The following is a 23,507-nucleotide window of genomic DNA, read 5'->3' as shown; positions in this document are numbered from 1 at the left end:
GACAAAACGCAAAGCCTGGACTCCTTACTGTTCTTTGAATAGACCAGGCACGCTGCCGCCTCAGGTGCTTCCTCTTGCAGCTTCTTCCTCAGGCACGCTCTTCCTTCCAACAGCTGTATGGCTCCTTCTGCTCCTTCAGATCTCAGCTCAACTGTGATGTCTGTCTACTCTGCTTGAAATAGCAGTCCCCCCACATCTTTTCATTCCTATCTCCTAACCCTACCGTATTCTCTTCATGTTAAGTATCATCCTCTGAATGTTATATAGCTACTCCCCATTAGACTAAGACTGCGTTATTCACTGGAGTATTCCCGGCATCTAGTAGAGCACTTATACACTGGGAGCTATGAATGAATGAATGAATGAATGAATGAATGAATGAATGAATGAATGAATGAATATGAGATAATTATTTTTTTTCTAAACTGACTCTACATTCTACATTTCAGGTCATATAAACTGGCAACTGCTTTAAAAATCAATATTGGCCTCTTCATGGCTTTACAAATACCTTGAACAAATCACGCAAACAAGATATCCACGATTTTCAATTAATCCCGAGGGAAACCTAAAAGGACTGAAGATCGGCAGCAGAAGATACCAGCAGAGTATATGAAGTAACCAATCAGAAATTAGAAGTCCCTGATGAGCCATCCCCTAATGAATGGAGAGAACATTTCCTGACTTACGGGAAACAGAGCTGGAGCCAAGGGAAGTGCCTCCTTCAGCTGGATTAGTTATTGGAAACTCGTTTCCTTAGGCCAGCCAGTTCTTGCAGACACTGAGTCTGTGACTGTCTACGTCTCTTCTCTAGGGGCACGAGATCAGAGGAGAGGGTCTTGGAGCATCAGCTCCTGGCTCCTGCCTCACAACTCTGCAGTCTACTTAAAGAAGCAAGAAGGAGACACCCCTCTGCCTGCAGAGAGTGGACACAATCCTCTGAGCAAAGCAGGGGGCCTTCAACCCCAGTGAGCTTCCCAGGAGGGCTGCCTGGTCCTGGTGAGCTGCCCAAACTCTGCCCGCAGTTCTGAAACATGCTCAGGAACTGCCAGTGTTTTTCTCTGAGATACTGTTACTGTGTTTGATTAGGATCTTGAGTGAAATAAGTCACTCGTTTCACTGAGAATGTCTCAGAGCTAAAAGTTTCTTTCTATGTATAATTAATATTCTGCCTCTTTGAGATAAATTTTATCTATCCAACTCTGTAAATGGATCATTTCCCCTTGGCTATTACTATGTCATCTCCTTACCAAAAATAAAATAAATACAAAGAAAAATGATAGGTAAAGAAAAAAATCCTCACTAAAAATGATTTACATTTTTATTCCCAATGTGAAGAGCTTAAGAATGTTTTTAATGCATGTTCAGCTTGAAACCCGCTGCAAATGTCTTACAACATTTTACAACAGGTTTTTCCCATCTGTGCTGAAAACAGCTGATGATTTAATGCAAGTTGTTATTGTTTCACAATCTCCTAGTGATCTTTTCTATTTTGTATTAGCATTTAGGGTCTCTTTTGCATCTGCTACAGAAATTCAACTGCTACGACTGGCTTTTTGTTGTGGCCACTCTGCGTCTACTGCGTTCTACTTTCCTCATGCTCCGGATCCTACTTATTTCATACATTTTTAAAAATGTCATTGTCTTCAATCACATGACTCTTTTTCTCAACATGAAAACATGGCTTAGAAATGAATACCTTCTAGTCTGAGAGGTTTAAATAGTGAAGCAAAGGATCTAAAGCATGGAACAGTGGTTACCAACAAGGGACCCAGTGGGTCCGCAAATCCACATGGAAACCTCGTATTGTCTAGTTCAATAGGCATTTGAAATTTACAACACACTGGACCTAAAGTGTGAATAAACCATTGTATTCGTATCATATAATGTATACGATATGTATAATATATGATATATACGTATTCTAGTGTATAGAAATAGTACTGATTGATCAAGTAAAATTTATTTTCCAAGGCCTTACAAATTTCAGAACTCTTTATAAATTACATTACGGTAAGTAATTTGAAACGGCTATAAGAGAAACACGTTTCTTTTACACCACAAAGGTGGACTGCACTCAGGACAATGGGTTTTATGATCTGATGGGGCTGCTCACCAAATGGCAAGTCACAAACTCTGGGAGTTTCCTCATGTGTAAAATTGGACTATCATTTCTCTAACCTGCTTCACAAGGTTTAGGGGCTCAAAAAGAAACGATGAGAACACAGTGCAAATTGTAAAGTGCTCTATGAATAAATCAGCCAGGGCCAGCTTGTGGGCTCTGATTGCGGGATTTGTGGAAAAGCTTTGGTTACTTGGACCAGAGCACCAGATCCTTGGGCTCAGATGGGAGGCAAGCCAAGCAGATAAAACTAAGGAAAGTTTGGAAATGGAGTTGCAAGTCAGGGCATGTGCAGGGCAAATTCCCTTTGAGGCTTCACAAGACAAGTTCAAAGGTTTGTATTATTTCAAAATACCCCACATTCATTGGCAAGCCCTAATGTGACTGGTCTCTGGGTTGAAAGGCTGATGTTCTTACCCATTTCATCCCAACATAAACAACTGTGATAAGTATGTTGCTGCTGACAACTAGAGCTGAATAAAAGCAAGTCAGATATTAACCTCACCCTGAAACCAGATCATTAGCCAAGGTCATGACTGGTTTAGAAATTTGTGTTGCTTTCCTTCCTGTCACTTGCCAGCAATATATGGCACTCTTCCCCCTTGTAGTTTGCAGTCTGCTGGGCCCTGAGCCATGTGAGACTGTTTTTAATGGCAAAATCTTCAAAGTTGTACTTAAAATATTTGCATCATAAAACCCCTCATGGAAGCCAAACTTCAGTTTCAGGAGGAGTCTCCCAGCAAAGCAGCAATCTTGCCTCAGAGACAGAAGGCTCCTGCCACCAGCACCACCTTCTAGCAGTTGATCCTCCAAGGTTGGTGACACCCCAGGAGAGTCAGAGTATCGTGAGATATTCGTAGAGTCTGGGAACAAACTCTAAATGTTTTTTGTAAACCAACAACAGTGTGAGGTGACTCAGCAGTTAGTTGAGCAATTCAGAAAAGTGTGTTTTTCACCCATTTCATTGATCCTGTGAGCAAACAAGTGCTCAAGATGAAAGAGGAGTAACTGTTCAACCTCACCGTGGGAGGGCTTCTTCTTGTTTCTTGCACTTTTCTCCTGCGTCCAGTATGGACTAGATCCACCGGATGAGGGACAGGCTAATGTGCATATAACTTGCTTTAAAATAATTAGAAATGAGGAAAACATGATCATTGAAATCTGAAATCAGGAAAGAAAAAAAGAAATACTTGTGAGGAAAGGTGATTTCCTCCTTAGCAAAGGATGTTTGAGCAATAGGACACATAATGAAATGCTTCAAAATCAAAATTCTATACTATAAGGTTTAACCGAAAGAAACTACGTTTATAAAGAACACCCATTGGTTTTTACTGTGCTGAATGGAATATGAAAGCTGAGGGAAAAAGGAAGAGGATGGAAATGAATGCTGGCAAGAAAGTGAAGAGTTTTGGAGGGAAGCACCCACGCATGGAAAATAAGTTCCTTCCATGTGGAGTGCAGTGACAATCTCCCATTTTTTCCCATGAGACCTAAAGTAAAATATCAGTTTCTTGTTAAAAAAAAAAAAAAAAAAGCTCAGATTTACAACCCTCATTCTCCACAAATTAAAAAAGAAAAAAAAGTCAATTTAATTCAACCAGGTTTGTGATCTAATCATTATCAGAGCTGAAGGTAGTTTTCCATTAAAGCATCTCAGTCACTCTCACTTTCTGACCTGTGAATGTTCTTATTAGCTGCCTTATTAAGATATCCTGTTTCTGAAGAAAAGATTATCTCCTTACCTGACATGTCATCAACAGAGTGATCGTCGTGGAAAAAAAAAAAAAAAAAAGAACTGACATATAGAATTATAGATACATGCTATATATGCCTGTTATATATATATAACCCTCCATACACACACACATACACACATATGTAGATACAAACATGTACTGTCTAATAAAAAGCTAGTGAATGAAGGGGAGCAGTCCAGAAGATGACCACCATATCCAGGTAAACCACAGGCAATGACATGGACAGAGAATTCTCAGTGACTCCTGGTCTCTTTCTTTGGCCTCATTTTCAGACTCATGGTGGCGGACAATGCCCAAGCACAATATTGACAAAGTGGTCAGCTCCGTTTCCGATTTTCTGTCCCTTTTCAGAAAGGGTTTCCAATATAACAAATTTCTCCCACTCAGAGAGGCAGAAGATTCATGTGGTTTATTGTCTCTGATGTGATGGATTTGACTTCCTTGGCAGAAAACCTGAGCAGCCCAGGTCCAACACTCCTTCCCGCTTGTGGGACAGCCCAGGCAGTTGTCAGTGATTTGACCTCTGAGTGGTCAGTGGTCTAACTGACCACAGGGGGTGGGCGGCGGTGCTTAGATTACATATAATATAGATGTGTCACATAATATTATCTTTATACTTTATATTTATATATAAATCTTTATAAGGCTATATATAGTCTTAATGGACTAAGAGTGGTGATAATGTAATAGGGGGACCATCTTTGCTGAGGGACAGTTGAATTACTCCACTTCCATCCTCATCTGAGTGTGGTCCCTGGGGTTGCTACCTGCCCCGTTTTGTGACTTGGGACGTCTCCCTGCTGGTCGGAACAGAGCACCGTGGACGTGCAGGTTCTTCCCGTGGACACTCTCTTCCAGTGATCCGTGCAAGTCCTTGTGAAGTGTTCTGGAGCCAGAGGTCAGTTCATTTTGACAAGATTGCTTCATAGCGCATATTCTCACTTCTATGCTGCCCCATATCTGTTCCTACTTCTCACAGCGGCTCAAATTGTCAGTTTTAATCTACAAATCCTTTTGTGATTTGGGTCCCCACGACATTCAGTATTACCTCTCTGCTCCATTTCTGTCAGTTGAGATAAATAACCTTTGAATTTTGGCATTTGCTGTGGGCCTCCTGGTCAGTGAGAAAATTAACAAATCTGTCCATCTTCCTTCCCTACTTTCCCACACCTTGCATGCATATATGAACCAAAGACGTTATTATATTTCCTTGGCTTGCTATACACCTCTCATTAGGAGTCCTGAGGTGATAGAATTTGATTGAGTGACAGGATGAGGGCTGCTACAACAACCAACTGATGCCAGGCCCTCTGCATGGAGGGTATTTTCAACAGGTCTTTGCAAATCTTGCCCTTTGGATGGGGACCACACTTACACCTGTGCACAAGACATACCTACGATGTATTGCCCTTCATGCCATCAAAGTACCATAAAAATATTAATGAGTGTCCACCTGAAAGAATTAGCAAAGCCTTATGTCACAATCTGGGAAATAAGAACCAGGTTAGTATTGGAAGTGGATTAGAATTTGGACACTTCTCTGGGTTCATTGTACACAAGGCTAGGACTCAATCAAAACATTTGGCTTGCTGAAATGATCCAAAGGGGTCAAAAGGGCAATAATAAAAATTCTATGTGCTTTTCTAATTTTTCTTTTGTTCTAGCGTATTGGCTTCTTCAATCCAGAATTCTTCAGGCTTCTTTTGGCAGCCTGGGCTTTCCAGGGGACTCATTAAGAAGGTCCTTCTCTCTTTCCTGTCCCCTCTCTCCTCAGGTGTTCAAATAAGCAATCAATCACCCATTTCCATTTCTGCACACAGATAGATATGAGGAAACTTTCAACTTTGGCTAAATATGAAAAAAAACACATCTGCTAAAATACTTAACACAAAAACCCAGCTAGGAGAGTTTCCACAGGAATACTACAGATACCACAAACAACAGGAAGAAATATGCCTTTTATTAGAAGTCTCATATGTACAGAACAAGCTGTTTCTCATAGCTCAGGGAAGGCTGTGAGAAAGAGCCACTGTCATTCAAGGTCACCACACTTACATTGGTAATGCCATTGAAACATCGCCGCACGTAATAAACAAATAGAACCATTACACAGAAATGCAAAAGAGACATAGGTTCGTGTATGGACACTTCACATATTTCTAAAAACAAGTGGACACAAAAATACAATGTGTCAGTAAAAAAAAAATAGGCATATCAGTATATGTCTTTTTTTTTTCTTTTTTCTTAATACATGGTATGCTGAGCTTTCGTCTCAAGCTTTTTTTCACGTAGGGATTCGCAGGCACTTTAGCAACCCATCCCTGGTTTACAGCACATAATGTTGAGACCAACAGAGGAAAACATGGGAGCAACCGAGGTCCTCGTGACCCACATGCACATGAAAATAGTGACATGAGAACCATCTTTTGTTACCACTGTTTGGGGACACTACAATGTGCTCTTTGTGATATATAACGGTTTTTTCCTTATTTGTCTTTTCTGTTTCATGGCAGAATTATTTAGTAGCATGGATGGCATCGCCAGGCAGAGATACAGCACGCGGATGCACCAAACACACGTCAATCCCAACTGATTTTATAAATGGTAGAGAGCAGATGAGTTCTTAGAATCCCTGAACGACTGTCTGATTTATCTTTGTCCCACCCTATGCCCTTCCTGCCAACCTGTCAATCAAAAACTAATTAAAATAATTATGGGGATGTACTGGGCCAGAAGCTCATCCTGGGAGAATTCTTTTCTTAGAACCACCTCCCACATCACGATATACACAGGGCTGATGGGCAGGCCCAGTCCTTCCCCCGCAGGGGTCCCTCCCGTCTCCCACGTTCCCTAGGCAGAGCTGTGGTGACTCCACACATGTATCAGGAACATGACTGAACAAGTGTATTCATAAACTCAGACTAGAATGATCACTTTATTGGTACTGTTGAGTTATAAGGCAGTTACAAAAGGACCCCCATGACAACCAGACAGTGTTGGAATATGGCTTAGCTTCTTAATAGCATGAAGGAACTTTCCTGTTACAAGGAGCTGAGAAAGAAAAGGGACAACCATACCGATTATAAAGTAACCATAAATGATTGGGCTGTGAAGCACCAGAAAGCCCCGATTTCTGGCATATGTCACCCTCTTTCACCCACCAGAGACGGAGATGTCCCCTCTCATAAAACTTAAAGGGAAAAAAGAGGAATCAATGTTACCTTATCTTCAAGGTAATCTGTCACCTCTGGTTGTATGGGGCTGTAACACAAAGCCATGAATCTCCTGAGTTGGGCCAAGAATTCCTGGTCCTCCAGAGAGATGCAGAGCATATGAATGTTTCGAGCAGATGATTGTCAGATGGTGGGAAATCCTTCCACAAAATACTTGAGACATATTGGCAAAGACATTAAGGCCTTCCATCTCTTTGCCCATACTGCTTAAAGGCACTGATACCAACAACAGACATATTCCATGGTACCCTCGAGGTTTTTCAAAAAACTCCCAAAATACAAGTCTTCATAGGAAAATGTCCTTTATTGCATGACACGAAGCATCCGCTCTTCTCTTGCTCAGGAATAGAAGGGCCGCCCTTTCTCAGGAGTCTGGAGTCTGTTCAGCCTAGCAACCTGAGAAGGGGAAGGGGGCACGTCCTGTCGGAAGGGCCCCTTGGGAGGAGTGTAACTGGGGTCCTGGACTTTCTTATATGAGTCATAGTTGTTGAGCCCCTCGGGAGGAGGAGGCTGCTTCTTCATCTGTTGCTCTTTACGCCTCTGTTCCTGGCGAAGGAGCTCCTGGGTCTCCAGCATCACCCTGGCGTTAAAGCCGTGCCCACCCAGGTAGCCGTTCCTGGAGCCTTGGTAGCTGGAGTACCTGGGGTTCTCCTTGGCACTCTGGAAGCCTTCCCCAGGTGAGTAGTTCTGCTCCCAAGAATCCTGGGAGACAGAGCTGGCGTTTTTCCTACTTTGCCTAGAAAGCAAAGTCCACAGGTCAGTGTAAGGACTGGGAGAAGGGGAGAGAGAAAATGAGGAAGGAAGGAGTGAGGGGGGGAAGGGGTGAGGGGCAATATGCATTTCAATACTTCAACAAATATTATTGAGATCTACTCATGTGCCAGATTCTGTGATGGGGACGTGGAGGATGAAAACATGACTGCCCTCAGCAAGCTCAAGTCTTAGACAAGTGAACAAACAAGGGCTAAATAGGAGCTAGAACTAACAGAGTCAGCTCTCAGAAATAAAGTCCTCCTTCTGTGTCTGGGTAGGTGCTATCTGTTCTGCATAGGATACCATATATCCCCTGTAATTTAGACACATTGGCAAGATGTTGTGTAGAGGATTAGAGCTTTGGCAGCTTCTACCCCAGCAATACTTGCTCACTTTAGAATGTTACAATTCAATTCTAAACAAGCCAAACAAATAAGTTACACAAGTTGCCACCATAATGCCAGAGATGCTAGCTAATAGGAAGTACATGTAATGGGTTACAATATGAGTGCAGTCATGAAAGATTTAAGTCTAGACTCCTTTAGGATTAAAAATGCAACAGGCAGTCCTTCAAGGCCCGGCTTTCGAGTTGTACACATCAGCAACTGTCACTCCTCAGAATACAGGCTCATGAAGACTGTAGAACCTGGACGTCTGGAGAGTAAGCACCATTTTCCTGCATAGTCAACCCTCACCAAAGGCCAGGAGAACCTACTAAACTCACTTGGCTCACCAGAGGATAGGGGAATAAATCAGAGTCATATTGAAATTTCAAATTCTTATCACTTGTGCAATAAAGTTGCACATCACTTTCAGGAAACATTATTGTTTTGAAACGTCTTTAATTTACCATCAAGTCTCTAGATACTGTTATGAATTTACAATAAGATTGGCTATGATAAAGTAAAACAATTTTGTGCCAGAAAGGAAGACATGCCCTAATTTTCAGCCTTGAAAATGGAAGAGAGGTAGAGAGAATTGAGTAATAAAACAGAATATATTGCTCCATTTATCAATAAGAACATCATTTGGCGACAGTATGTATTGCTCAGCCTTTCGCATCAACACACACAACATGACGGAATGTTCAAAAGGACTCCTGCAGAGGAAAAAGAGGGTCTGTGCAGTCAGTGGGTCTTGCATAGGAATGAAGCAATTTGCATTTTTTATATTTGGAAGTGCCCTCAATATGGTTTGGGATGAAATCTGCCCATTTTCCATACGGCCTAAAATGCAGTCAGGGATATTTTTAATAAGGCAAATGAACTAATGTCCAGCACCATCTCTGGATGTGACTATGATTAATTGAGCAGCCTACAGTATATCTCTCTGGTTCTCTTTTAATGGGAGTCAGACTGTTTGTACAATCAGCCCAGGCAAGAATCCTTACATTTGATGGAATAGTTTATTTGCCTAAAGTACTGATTATCTTCACTTAAAAAGTCATAAATTAATCTGCCCAGAGACAGAAATGATGGAAAGTGCCAGCATGCAACCAGGGATTTGACATTAATCATGAAACTTTAATTAAAACAATGAACTTGTTACTGACATTACAGCAACACAAGTGGGATTCCATCATGAGTTACTTATCAATTTAAAGATAACCAGAAACAGGCTGTGGACATTTCACCTCTTTCTTATCCTTGGCCTGCTGAGAGCCACTAGCCCTCTCCACACCCCACTCCCCAACTCTGGGAAGCCTGAAGCTGCACTCTATGGAAGTCACGTACTATCACTTTAATTTTGAAACATTCCAGGAAGATAGAGTCTTTCTAAACTTAAACACACTGAGAATTCACTAAAGGTGTGTTAGGAATGGACATTATGATGTGGGAGAAAGAATTTCTTGTAGCTAAACTTTTCTTCAAATTAATCAGTATACAGAGAAGGAAACAGACCTCTCTGAGGTTTGAAGCAAGATATGTGGAGAAATTACGTGCATACACCTAGATATATATATACATGTAAACACACACACACACACACACACACACACACACACACACACACACACTTCCTTGGTTAAGGAAGCTAGTGGTATCAATAGTTCTTGATTAAAAGACAAGAAATGAGCAAATCACAGAGAAACACAAGAAAGCAACAGACAATAAGAGTTTCCTACACTACAAAACTAGTTGCCCAGGCACTGGGCATAGTGGGACAGTGGCTTAGGATCAGGCAGACAAGGATTCGACTCCTGAGTCTGTCACTTGCCAGCTTTGTGATGCTGGCAGGGTTGTGCTCTCTGGGCCCAATTGCCTCATCTGTGAAACAGGCATAGTATCTACCCTCATAGGGTTGTGAGGGAGCAATAAATAAAATCACACATGTAAAATATTTAGAAAAGTGTGGCACAGACTAACTGGTTGACTATTGGGTGTTGGAAGAGTAATCTGAAGGCAACGTAACTTTGCCTTCAAAGTGGAGGCTTTGGGTTTTGGGGGCAACTTTCTAACCGAAGAAGAAAAATAAACAACATATTAGCTTTATCTTCCTTTGTCAGATGGGTTGCATAGAGACAAGGAGGAGAGAAAGGCACTAGAAAATCACTGAAGAACCTCACTAAGTGAGGGCAAGTCCACAAACAGTTCTGCAGAGATGACAAGGGCGCTCTCAACGGTTCCATGATTGTGCACAGGCCAAAGTAACAACAGTAGCAAGAAAATGTCAACTTCTTTCCACTGAATTTCTTTACAACCAACACACAGGATTGTTTGGTCTTGGACTGAGCTCACTGGAGATTTCTGAATCCACTGAAAGCACATACCCTGGTTTGGCAGTAACAGTCTCAATGATCACAACCACCTCCAATGCACTCTGAAGACTATCACCATGTAGAAGACCCAATGCCTGAGGGCAGCCAGTTATCCACCGAGGTGAGGAGGACACAGATGGATGAAGAAAGGTGTAAAGACCAAGGCTGACCAGTTGACAAGCAGCTCAGAGACCTAACAAATGGGCCTTGTGTGGTGTAGAGACCATGTCAGGGTGTGGGGACACAGCCAGGAAGTGAGGCGTATAATGCAAAGAAGTGAGACACCCATAGGCATGAAACCAAGGGAGGGGGAAAGACGAAGGGGAAATGGAGAGAGAGCAGGGAAAGAAAATAAAGAAAAATACTTAACAAAGGATCTTAAATAGTGTGTTTCCCCGAAAATAAGACCCAGCCGGACAATCAGCTCTAATGCATCTGTTGGAGCAAAAACTAATATATGACCCAGTCTTATATTATATTATATAAGACCCAGTCTTATACCATAGTAAAATAATACCGGATCTTACATTAATTTTTGCTCCAACAGACGCATTAGAGCTGATTGTCCGGCTAGGTCTTATTTTCGGGGAAACGGTAAGTCTGTCAGTGACTATGACTGAACATACTTCGGCTTAGTTTGAGAGCTGTCTTTTGGATACTAAATAAAAGAAGTAATTTAGGAATTAAAAAGATTTAAAAAAAAGAAAGTGAAAAAGAGAAAAGAAAACTAACTTCGGAATTTAAAAAATAAAAATAGAAATCTCAGTCTGATAGAGAATCAAGTGTGAGGCCACTCAGGTCCCCTTTCCTTCAGAACTAGTGTTACCACCTGGCTAATGTTTCTTATTGACCTTTCAAAATGAAACTTGAATTCTGCCTATAGTTATCCTTCATTACAGTCAGAATTTACAAACTACTCTGGCTCACACACATCCCTCTAATTCAAACCACCTTATCTAGTGTGACGGATACAAAGTCTTGACCATTTGTTTTATTTTATACTGCACTTGGCAACTGAACTATTTTTGTGTGTGAAATCTTTTTGGTATTAAATGCCATACCAACTTGTTTAGACAAAACTCTGCTAATTGTCAACATCTGAAAAGCAGAGGTCAAGTGTCTTTGAAGAATATCACATGTCAGAAACTTGGATTGGACTGCAGCTCATGCAGGCTGCCGCAGTCCCCCTCTGACCTCCTGTTTGATTTCTTTACCTTCCTTCAGGTTTCTGCACTCAGCCTGCTGCTGAGTGGTGCCGCTCGGCTAGGAATCAAGCTGGGCATGAGTCTCCACATTCCTAATCTTCCTCACGCACAGAAAGGTTCACACTGAGAAATGATTCTCCAACAGAAGAAAACATGGCGTAGAGGCCTACCAGCCCCACTTGCCTAAACTTAACACAACTCTTTCATTTGGGGGTTTCTGTTTTTCTTATATCTACACAGAATCAAATGGCTAATAATAAGGGAATCACAATTACCCAGAGGGAATATTTTAGTTATTTAGGGAAATACAAAATGGCAGCAGCAATACCAATAACAGCAACCCTCTTCTCCATGGAAATACAGGTACTCTTACCAGGTGCTTTAGAAGGAGAGGGAAACGAAGGGAAGCAGAAAGGAGATGGTGGAAAAGGAGAGGTGGAGAGTGAAGAAGGGGAGAGGAATGCCAGGACAAAAGAATCCATTTGGAACATTGGGCGACTATGCAATGTGACCAGGAGAAATTCAATGGAAGCACCACACCGATCTTTGCCCTTTTCCTGGGGACTGGGACCCTACAGTCTCTGTCCTGCCACCATCTTTCCTATTTCCCTTCCTTAGTCTGGTGCATTTCCCAACTCAATCCTCTTCTTATATACACTGTATTACATTTCTCCTCCATCTTTTATAAATACTGTCAAATACAACTAAAGTACACGAAGCCAAACAATTTGCAAACAGACTAAGATACTGGTGCTCACACAGACAATATATTCATACGGGCTTGGGCCACTTGTGTGGCTCTGAAAGCAGGGCCACACTCAGCATGGCAATTCAGCCACATGATCACACTCAGCTGTCTGATGGAAGGCAAGCCAGCAGGCTAGGAGAAGGGACTTCACAGAGAACCTTTACGCATAATCCTTGAAGTGTTCCGCAGTTGATGCATTGGGTTGATTCATACAGTGGCCTCCTTCCAAATGCTCAGGGCAGTAGAGCACACTTATACCTGTTAATACTCCAAACCTGGGAACAAAAGCTCTTGGTAGCAATAAGCCATATAAAATAATGATTAGAAAGGGCATGGGCAGGTTTGGGTTTGAATTCTGGCAGAATTACTTGCTGGCTGTGTAACTTTAGGGAAAGTTGCTTAATCTTTCTGAGCTGTTCCCTTACTAGACAAGATGATCTCCAAGGCCTGTCTGTTATCCTACTAAAAGAAAAAAATAATTCTATTTAAAAACAAAATTATTCCTGAAAGGAGATATAGCTTTATGAACTGAAAAAGGAGAAGTGAATGAACAAGCTACTACAATAATGGTCCTCATCTGGGTATAGATTTTCATTCACATCGACATTCCCTTGGGGACTAGTGTTACTGTGGTCAAGTCCCTCAGGGTTATTATAGTGATTATTTAACATTTAAAGGGACTCATCTTTATTAGAAATTGAATCAAGATCACTTTTATATTGGTCAATTATGTTTACACAGATAAGCATTTGCCCTCCCCCTAAAAGTGGTTCTGCTCAAATTCAAAACAGTTGATAGAAACGTGGTAAGCGGAGTTTTTTCTACCCAAAATGTTTTTGTGACCTCGTTTTGAAATCGAAGGACAAACGCCTGTAGGAATTGTGATTATAGGAGTGACTTATTTGGGGAAATTTGGAAAGCTGAATGTTTTTAAATACGTTTATTCTTTACTATGCATGGAGGAAATATGAGATGAAAAAGTGGCCCTCAATTGAATGCAGTAGGGCTGAGTCACCTGAGCGCTTTTCAGGCCTTTGGCAGACAACTGCGGAACAGAGGTACCTCCATGTGAGGAGCCCAGCAGATAAACCCTCTGGCTTGGCTGTCAGCTAAGAGGTGGGCACTCTGAGATGTTCTGAGGACCAATGAAGAGCAAACGTGGGACTGGCAGGACAGCCAGAGAGGGAGGTTTGCACCCTACCTAAGTATGGAGCATGGAGCATTCACCTCTATCCTTCCACAAAGCTCTAGATGTACAAAGTATCAGTTAGTCTAGTTACCCTATGAGCTAAGCAAAATAAGAGTTATCTTCCCATTTTCCAGTGAGGAAACTGTCTTGTCCACCACACAGGGGGCAGCAGATCCAATACTATACTCTAGGTCCAATCCCTAAGCCCCAGTACGCATATGACATGCCACTTTGCTCTCAGTTAGGGAGCTTTCAGGTAAAAACGTCGGTATCTCCTGAAACACCTTTCTTTCCAGTCTGCTTGCCACGGAGTAAGGCGGCCTCTAAGCTAAGCAATGCCCCCACCACCACCCACTTGCGGTTCCTCTCTGACCACCTAGTGTGATGTGCAGAAGCCAGTGTAATTTTGGAAGGAGGGATGTGCTAAAGGACTGGGAGGGTGTGAGCATCGTACCGGGGCAGGGAGCTGTACTGGCGCTGGGCCTGCTGGAAGCTCTCGCGCTCCTCTTGCCGCTGGCGCTGCATCTGCACCTCCACGGACACCGAGTGCCTGCCACTCTGTGCTGACGGTCGGGAGTTGGGCTGAAGGAGGGAAATGCAAAATAGTTAATGAGAAAGGAATTATGTGATCACATCGTTTCTTGTAGATTGACTACGAGACATTATGCAAATTCTGTGAAATTTTTCAAAAATCAAGTGCAATGTTCTCAAGTTTGAGAACAGAGACATCTAATTGCTCCTCTGAGCCCCAAACAATCATCTCACATTTTGATTATAGCTGTAGAATGGTTTGAAATTGAGAGGTCAACCTTCCTAAGTCTTCCTAATGAGGCTTGGCAAATACTGACGTTAGATACCAGTTTGCATCCCTGTATATACGGCAGATAGAGAGGAGGAGGGATGCTCAGAAAACTAGAAGTCAATGCCAAACAAACAAACACATTTAAAAAATTGTTACAATAATTTACAAAAGTGGGAAAGTTTATGGGTGCACACTTGAAAATTAGCCATGCTGGTGAATGTTTTCGGTAGTTACTTATTTTAGTCTACCAGTAGGATACAATATAAGCTGATCTTCCTTTTCCTAAAGGATGACAGTTAAATTTTGAACCAAGATTAAGCTGAAATGAGGCACCATTAGCCATGTATAGGTCTCCTCCAGTCCACAGATGGTAGCCAATGGGGAAGAGAAATGCTTATCAAAAGAATAAACCTGAGAGCTAATGGCTACTTGGTTTGGTTATGAGATAAGACATTTTGCCTTAGAGGTTATGAAATGGCATTTTTATCCAGGTTAATTATATCCTATAGAGAAACGTTCGATCCTTCTGGCTAAGTACTTTGGTCAGCAGGTCACCTGCTGGTGGCTGTCTCTCGCATGAATCACACATTGGATGTGTATTGTGTTTCCCCAAAAATAAGATCTAGCCGGACCATAGCTCTAATGTGTCTTTTGGAGAAAAAATTAATAAAAGACCCAGTCTTATTTTACTATAACACCAGGTATAATATAATATAATATAATATAATATAATATAATATAATATAATATAATATAATATAATATAATAATATAATTAATATAATATAATATAATATAATATAATATAATATAATATAATATAATACTGGGTCTTATAGTAATTTTTGCTCCAAAAGACACATTAGAGCTGATGGTCCGGCGAGGTCTTATTTTCGGGGAAACACGGTATGTACATTGTGCTGCTCAGATCAAGCCCTGAGAATGCTCCGGCTTCTCAGTGGTAGGTTTTCACTCACCTTCTAGATCTGGCCTTTTGAAATGAAAGTAGCCCTGCTCAGAATAGACAATGATGCCTCTAACTTAACAAACACCCAACCATGGTTTATCATAGCATCAGTGGCATACACTCTCAAATAATCCTTTTGGTACATGCTAACCTCTGTTCCTCTTGGTGCTATGCAACAGGCGAATTCTAAGCAAAGAAAGTCTGTTAAAAACAAGTTATTGATTTTCTTTTAGAGCTGAAAGCCAATGGGAGACTTTGACTTGATAATAATTTTCTAAAATAACAGAGTCTTAGCATTCATTTGGAGAGCTGCATGACAACTTGTGGGCTTGTTACTTAAAGAATGGCTCCTGTGGTTGGCTTTTGTGTGAAAAGAAAGAAAGCATTATCTATTGTCCTCTTTCTGCCTAGCCAACATTATCTTATTTGTCAGTAAGTAATAATACGGCAACATACAGGACAAAAATTTCAAAGCGTAAGGGAATAGTCAGTGAACATATTAAAAATATCCCGATACAAAAATAATGTGTGAAGAGATTAGGCTTTACAATACCCCAGTCTCTACTAGTGGATGTTTATAACCACACTCTTTGGAACAAATGTGTGTTCAGAGACCTGCTCCACACCACCGGTCAAATAACATCCGTGGTGCCTTCAGCAAGGAAAACACTTCACTGAGTGAGTTCTGCTTATGCAAACAAAGCATCAACCAAGTGTGCATCAACTACATTAAAGACAGACATTTTTTTCCATTATACTTGATGAGGCTGGCCAAATGGAAAACTGAGCTGTTCTCATGTTTATGGGCAGCCTAGGGAAGCCTGAGAGAAGCCACTGGACACAGGGAAAGCAAAGCAAGAAAACGCTACACAATTTCCTTTACGGCCACAAAAACAATCAGCTTCTCCTTTCCTTTGCACTCAGAATAAAGTATATACATGTGTCAAGCAGTCTTGAAGGATTCTGCAGCAAGATTCAGTAACCGGTTTTGTAAGCTCATGCTGTTCTGTGACACACCGCTTGTGGAGATGTGAAAAGAAAATGCAAGGTCTTGTAGAAATTTCAGGTGTATTTTTAAGTTGTTTCTCCCAGAAGCCTGCAAATTGGATTCTGACAGAGAAAGGAAAAGAAAACAAAAGTTGAAGGGCTTTGGTTTCCCTAACTGTGTTTTCAGACACTGTTCACCCCAGACCTTATCAGCAGCTGGCATCTATTGGATTCTGATGAACTCCAACAATGAAATTATCATCAAACGGGATCTAAAAACTTAAAATGAGTGAATGAGGTTGGTATCAGCAAACGGACACATTTCATACTATTATGCTCACTATGATGAAATGTGAACCTCAGGCTTACCATTAGTATTTTACTCCATTTCTCTTTGCAGAGCATACAAAAGGGTAGGTTATTTAAAAAAATCACCCTTATCTCTAACATGAAACTTCACTGGGCCGCAGATTTCCAGGAAGATTGTATATACATGACCCGTTTAAAGCAATAACTAAATAAGTTCATCTGGAAAGTTTTAAACTTGGCATGAATCAAAAATAACCTGATTCATGACTTCAATGAAGATCTCATAAAAATGTAAATTGTGGGAACAGAACTACAATCGACAATCCTGACTTTTAAATACTGTGGTTTTCCATCCCTACGGCAGAAATAGAATAATGTATCCAGAGCCCCAAATCACAAAAACACAGACAGAAATGAAGAAAGACATAATCTGTAACCCCAGAGAGAAGTGCATGTTTTCAAAGAAAACAGCATCAGTAACAACAACAACAAAGTAACATCTAAAGAGGAAAAGACACAGGTAAAGCATGATTGGAATAAATCTGGAGGTTCAACAGATAACAAGGCAATCACTCTGTTTTAAGAGTGCAAATTACAAATAATCCTGGCCTTGTTTGTGATGAAATTGGGGACAATCAATGACCTTTCAAGTAAAACTATTGCTCAGGTTGCCCAGGACACAATGATAGAGGTTGTAAGATGAAACAATACATGAATATCTAACAGAGAGTACACTGGAAAACCATGATATATGAATCTCATCGTGGCTGATGTTTAAATCCCAAGTGAAAACTATGCATGTTGCTTTTGTACATGAGCTACAAATTACTGGTCTTTATCATGATTATAAAGAGATACTATTTATACTATCTAAAAACTTATACAAAGCTTGGGAAAGCTACACAGTTTGGTGTCACTTATTAGTGTAAAACAAAATGTAGAAAATATCTTCCATATAGTGTTTCACTAAATTAAGTCATTAAGCATTTTTCTCAATGAAATAAAACCATTCTTATTTTTCCAAAATAAAAACAGGCAATATAAAAAAATTAAAATACAAAACCAAAACTGTTAGTAATTAATAGACTAAAGAAAGAACAAAACTAAACATATACAGTAGAAAGTTTCAGTACTAATGAGAACTAGGTAAGCTAAGAGGTTAATATTAAAGTGTATGTGTCACTTATGAAAAAAAATTCATTACTGTGTTATTCATATTTACATAAAATATTTGATAATTTTTAAATACTCTAATTTTTCTTCATATAGATAAGAAAAATAGTCTGTAAGCACATTTGTGTAGGTATTTGTATATATTCACATATACACACGCATGTGATATTCTTATAAATGATCATTTCAGGTGGGTTTTCTACTTAAATTATGAGTAATTTTTTTTTTTAATTTCACAGCTACCCAAGGGCATGTATAGAAAGCAAAAATAGAATTTAAAAAGTGTGTGTGCTTTGCATGAAAACCTATGATGAAGCACATGACGAGAATGATGAGGTCGATAACAAAAATAATGCTATTATCCCTTTGAGATTTAGAATCCTTATTTTAACCATTGAAATGTGCTGTAACCCTAATATAAATTCAAAATTTTGATATACAAATAAAATTTCAAGATTTGGTAGAGGGTAAAAATAATTTTTATGGCATTGAATCATATGAAGAGTGTAAATTGTTTACTCTGTTTAAAAGTGGCCATTGCTAATATTGGTGATTATTTTCTATAGTAGGCTAATTTATAACTTTTAGTGAAAACAAAGTTAACTTTTGTCTGTTGAGCCTGCCTTCCCAGCCCTCCACCTCTACCCCATCACACACTATACTTAGACAATTATTGATTGAACTCTTGTGGGTTCTGAATGTTGAAAAGCTTAATTGCTACTAATGATGTGAGTAATAGCTGAAAAATCTGCAAAGCATACCAATTTCCCTCATGAAGTTTTTATAAATACATGTTTTGGGCTTAACATACTATTTGTCTTCATCTCATCCTTCCCAACCAGTGTTTGGGTCTGTTTCCTACCACCTTCAGCAGCAGCTGCATTGAAAATAAAGGGGCAGCTCTACGAACAAGCCAGCCCTCTAGTCTGGACGCCTTATGCATCTCCACCACCCCAAGCCTCTGTGGGTAAGATGGGCCATGGGTCATGGAGGCCTTGACCAGAAGGATGGGTCCCAGAGCTACAAGGAAGGGGCCTACTTGGCAGCAGCACAAAGGCTTTTTCTATGCGTAAAGAGGTATCCCTTTGCTGCAGGAATGGCTTTTTCCAGGTCAACTTCCAAGGGAGGTGACATCCACCCAATCTGAACTAGAGTAACACTACTGCAAGGCTGTCAACGAAGAAGGTGTATTTTGAGTCAAAGCATGGATGTCCACTATGAGGAAATGACAGCAGATACCCTTGAAATCTTGAAAAAGATGGCAACAAAAAGAAAACCATCATTATCTCAAATTCCCCAGGTACAGGAAAGGCAATCTAGGGGTGCAGGGTGGCTATGTACTGTAGAGCGGTTCTCTAATTAAAGCAGGAGAAACCCTAAAATGGTAAGAGGAGCCATTAAAAGTTCAAGACAGGAAAATGAATAAAAGGTCAGATTTGTTTTGTTTTGTTTAAAGACAGCTGGAAAGAAAGCTTGGAGGAGAAGAGGATATTCACATTGCAGAGGATCAATTTTCTCTCTGAAGGACTAAACTACTTTCAGTCACTACCAACCGGGGATGGGAAGGATTTAGCAATACAGCTATTAAAGGGTCCATTATCCCATCTATCAGGCATCTCAGCCAGCAAGTCTCCTTGTGGGCAACACGCAGGTATCTGCAAAGTTTTAGCAGCACACTGTACTTATGTCTGCAGCCTGCAATTTAATTCTTTTAAAAGCAACACTAAGTCCTCTCCATATCAGAGCTCTGTGATAATAACCCTAACCTCAGCTATTGTTCCATTACCTTAAGAAAGATTTAAAGCAACTCGCTGCTTTATTTATGTTGCACCTGGCAATACGTGGGGAAGAAGTTCCTTTTTCTGCTTCTTCTCTTACTCAACTTAGGAGAGGACTCAGTTCAATTACGGAGCTAAGGAAATTTTCTGGGCCTCTGCTCATCTAAAGACCTTTTGTGCCACAAATCAGCTCCCTCAGGACCAAACATTATTTTGAACAAAAGCCCAGGAACAGGTGCATTCTGTATTGCTAGAGTTTAGAGAGAACATTTTGAAAATGGATGAATTGAAAAGGGCTACTTGGATGAATGTTCTGCAGCATCTCTCTCTGTATGTCAAATAATTGGCTGGGATAGTTTTCTATATGACACATCTGGTTGCACTTTGTGTGTGGGCATTTCTGACAAGCATGATGATTTCAACTAATATGGCCGAAGCTGTACACACAGCTTGAAGATGAGCTTGTGGTTCCTTAAAACTAAAATGATTACAAACCATTCCAGTTGGTGAGATCATGGTCTCATCCTTTCCAAACACAGTGACCTTTCAAGGTTACAATATATATGGGAAAAGAAAAAAGATTCCAGGATCCTCAAAGCTCATTTTGTAAAACACACAATAAAAACCATAGACCACGCTACATTTTGAACAACTGAGCAGCTCTTAGTAGGGTAGGGTATCAATTAGGATTGGTATGAAAATTAATATACTAAGTAGAACTACAGTCATTTTAAGCTTATTTACATGATCAGTAAAATGCAGGGTATACAGCAAGATCCCACTTGTTGGAAAATAAAATAAATAAATAAAAAGGTCAACTTTTGACCCACAATTTAGGAAATTATTCAATTCCTAAGGCAATCATCCTGTCATCCAAATAATTCCCTGCTCACTCATTATAGGAAATGGCAATACAAGCCAAGCTGTTTGTCTAAAGTTGCCATGGCATGTTGCTATACAATTTGACCTATGACCTTCAGTAGCTGAGTTTCTAAATGTACAAGATTTTCTCAAACATTTTTCCCAACATGATTGTTCATATTAAGTAAATAACAGAAACATATGCCAAGCTATTCTGAGCCCCCATTCAAAAAAATAAATAAACAAATAAACCAAAATGGATGTCAGATCATTTCCACATCTCCCAATGAAAAACATCTAGAGCTATGGGAAGTTGGAAATGTTCATTCAGTCTGATACAAATGTGGAAATCTTGCATGTAGATACAGTGTCATCAACCAGAAATCAATTCAATCAATCTTGGTTCCCAAACATGTTCCTCAAAGTTTGACATTTAAAATATACTGCAACTTCAAAGATGTGTCTTTTCAAGCATTTCCTGACCACCCACGATTTATTTGGGCCTGGTTCCCCTATGCTTAATGGTTCACGCGTACCCCTATCATAAACGAGCTGTACTGTAGCGTTCTAAGGGCAGCCTTTTTTCTCATCTTTCTTTTCCAGCACGAAACCCAATGGCTTGAACACAGTAATCATTCAAGAAACTTGATGAATTAAGTAATTAAAGAATAAATGGTGTGACTATGCTGGTTTGAAATCCACATTCCCAGGTAAAGTGAAATGGTGTTAACGTTGCCTCTCGTGCTACGGGATGGGGAATGAAAAACCCAAGAGGGATTCTGCAGGTTGGAACAGTGTGTGCGTGACAGCCATTGCCTTGTGGAGTTGCTGTTTTTTCCCTTCAGGTTGCCACTGTACTCATTATTCTTTTCAATATACACAGTTAAGGATGTTTTGCGCATAACATGAAAGAGTCCTGCTTTAAGAAACCTATTAGGAATAGATTGAGTCAATTAGGCCAAACAACATAAGTAGATTAATATAATTTTGTTATGTTGTTACATGGAAATGACTCAATTTACTTGATCATCTAGAAAAATAAGCTACATACTTTATTAAAAATAACATTAATAGTTATCTCGTTGCACAGACAATTAGAGATTTTCTTAGACATTAAATCTGCCGAATTTGTTTTGTAACATCCCAAAGTCAGGTGAGGATTGATTTCAGGAGGAGTTTTTACTCCTTGATGCTGGTCTCGTATTGCCAACTACCTGTTCTAAGCCTTCATCTTCTCACCTGAACTAAGGAGAAGTCCTTCAGACTAGTGCTGCTTCTGTTTCTTCTCCTTTTATTCACAAAATTCATCTTCTACAAACTACAATTTGATCGCTAAATACCACGATCAAAAACCTTTATAGCTTTCTGTAGAGTACATTAAAGCTGTTGGGTTTTAGGACCAAAAAGGATCTCAGGTGATATAAACTCCATAGCAGTGCATCTCAAAGTTGAACATGTTTCAGAAGGACGTGGAGTGCTTGCTAAATACAGATTCCTGGGCCCCACCCACAGCAGTTCCGATCTAGAAGGTCTGATGCAGGACCAAGAAAGTGCATTTATAACAAGCTCCCAGACAATACTGAAGATGCCAGTCTTTGGACCACATTTGGAGAAGTTTTACTTGCATCTGCTTTACTTTACCCACTCAGCTTCCTCTTAAGTTTTGATTTTGACAAGGGATTTAATAACGAACACTCAACCATCCACTCCAACTGACGCCTAGAGGGCCAGGTCACCCAGATAGCGGGACAGTGTTCCATCCTAATTCTATCCTTCTTCAAACCTTCAATCTAGCATTAAAGTGCCCTACTGCATCTCTACCTTTCTCCAGCCTACAACACAACCAACCTCTAAGTTCTATGTTAGCTGGGTCATTCACCCTTCCCCAAGTAAAACAGGATCATTTTTTTGTACTTTAAGACTCTCCTGACACCATTCTTCCTTCTGCCTCTACTCTCCCAAGTATCTACTGTAATTATATTCCCAACATTTCGAACTGAACTCATTAACTTTTTGGACACTACTCTCTCCTCTACTTCAGGAACACACCTGCATGCGTGGCACACCTTAAACTTCCACCTCACCTAGACCTGGGCCACCTCCACAGTCTGGACTGCAAAGAATGCATTGTTTTGAGCACAGCCTCCTAGGCTTTGTAACACCCTAGACTAACGGCCCTTCTTGAGGCTTCCTAGGCAATCAGGGCAATCCTTCCTTGGGCCGTACCTACCGTCCTACCCAGACTCGGCGACTGTCACCAGGATTCTCACCAGAACTCTCGAGTGCCTTCCTTGACTTTCTGCCATGTCTGTCTTGCCAATCCCCACCACAGAATTAATCTAAAAAATTGTTTTTTCTATTCCCAGTCCTCTAAATATTCTTGGCTATGGTCCCATTACCATGTTGATTGGACTTTACTAATACCCTCAGCTAGATTTTCCTGCCTCAAGCAGCCTATTTATGAATCCCTAATTGACTCTCCTAAGTTTCCAAAGAGATTCTTCAAAATTCCCATCATCTTGAATCCCCTAGTCTGCTCCAATGTCTCCCATTCCCAGAAGTGCTATTATCTTTAACACATAACATGAGATGGTAGCATGAATTTGGGGCTGGACTGAGGGGGGTTAACAGGCCACACTGGGGGATTTGGACTGGAATTTGTAGGCATTGAAAAGCCATTCACAGTTTGGCTGTGCGGAAGATGGACTAGAACAGGGATCTATGCAGATAAACAAGAGGGATTCAGCAAATACAGAAGGGGGCTGAGGGAAAATAAAGGAATAAGAATTACTAAATACTGTAGTTTGTGGATGGTAGATACACAATAGACATGTGTTGAACTAATTTATTCTGGCTCTGATTCTG

General features: G+C 40.4%; 1 protein-coding gene across 16 annotated transcripts in view; it reads right to left on the bottom strand.

Annotated features, from left to right (window-relative positions):
* Positions 1-5,818: 5,818 nt before the first annotated feature.
* PARD3 (par-3 family cell polarity regulator) overlaps positions 5,819-23,507 on the bottom strand; it is a 612,084-nt gene continuing 594,395 nt past the window's right edge. For all 16 annotated transcript variants that reach the window (XM_074324693.1, XM_074324692.1, XM_074324697.1 and 13 more), the window contains 2 exons: positions 14,220-14,347; positions 5,819-7,848 (listed from right to left, as the gene is read on the bottom strand). In XM_074324693.1, the coding sequence (XP_074180794.1) occupies positions 7,452-7,848; positions 14,220-14,347 (525 nt within the window). In that variant the 3' untranslated portion in view covers positions 5,819-7,451. The remainder of the gene's footprint in view (positions 7,849-14,219; positions 14,348-23,507) is intronic.

Source organism: Rhinolophus sinicus, linkage group LG02, assembly GCF_036562045.2.
Source record: "Rhinolophus sinicus isolate RSC01 linkage group LG02, ASM3656204v1, whole genome shotgun sequence".
Lineage (NCBI taxonomy): Eukaryota > Metazoa > Chordata > Mammalia > Chiroptera > Rhinolophidae > Rhinolophus > Rhinolophus sinicus.
The sequence above is the reverse complement of the archived record's forward strand: the minus strand, read 5'-3'. Positions and strand labels throughout refer to the sequence as shown.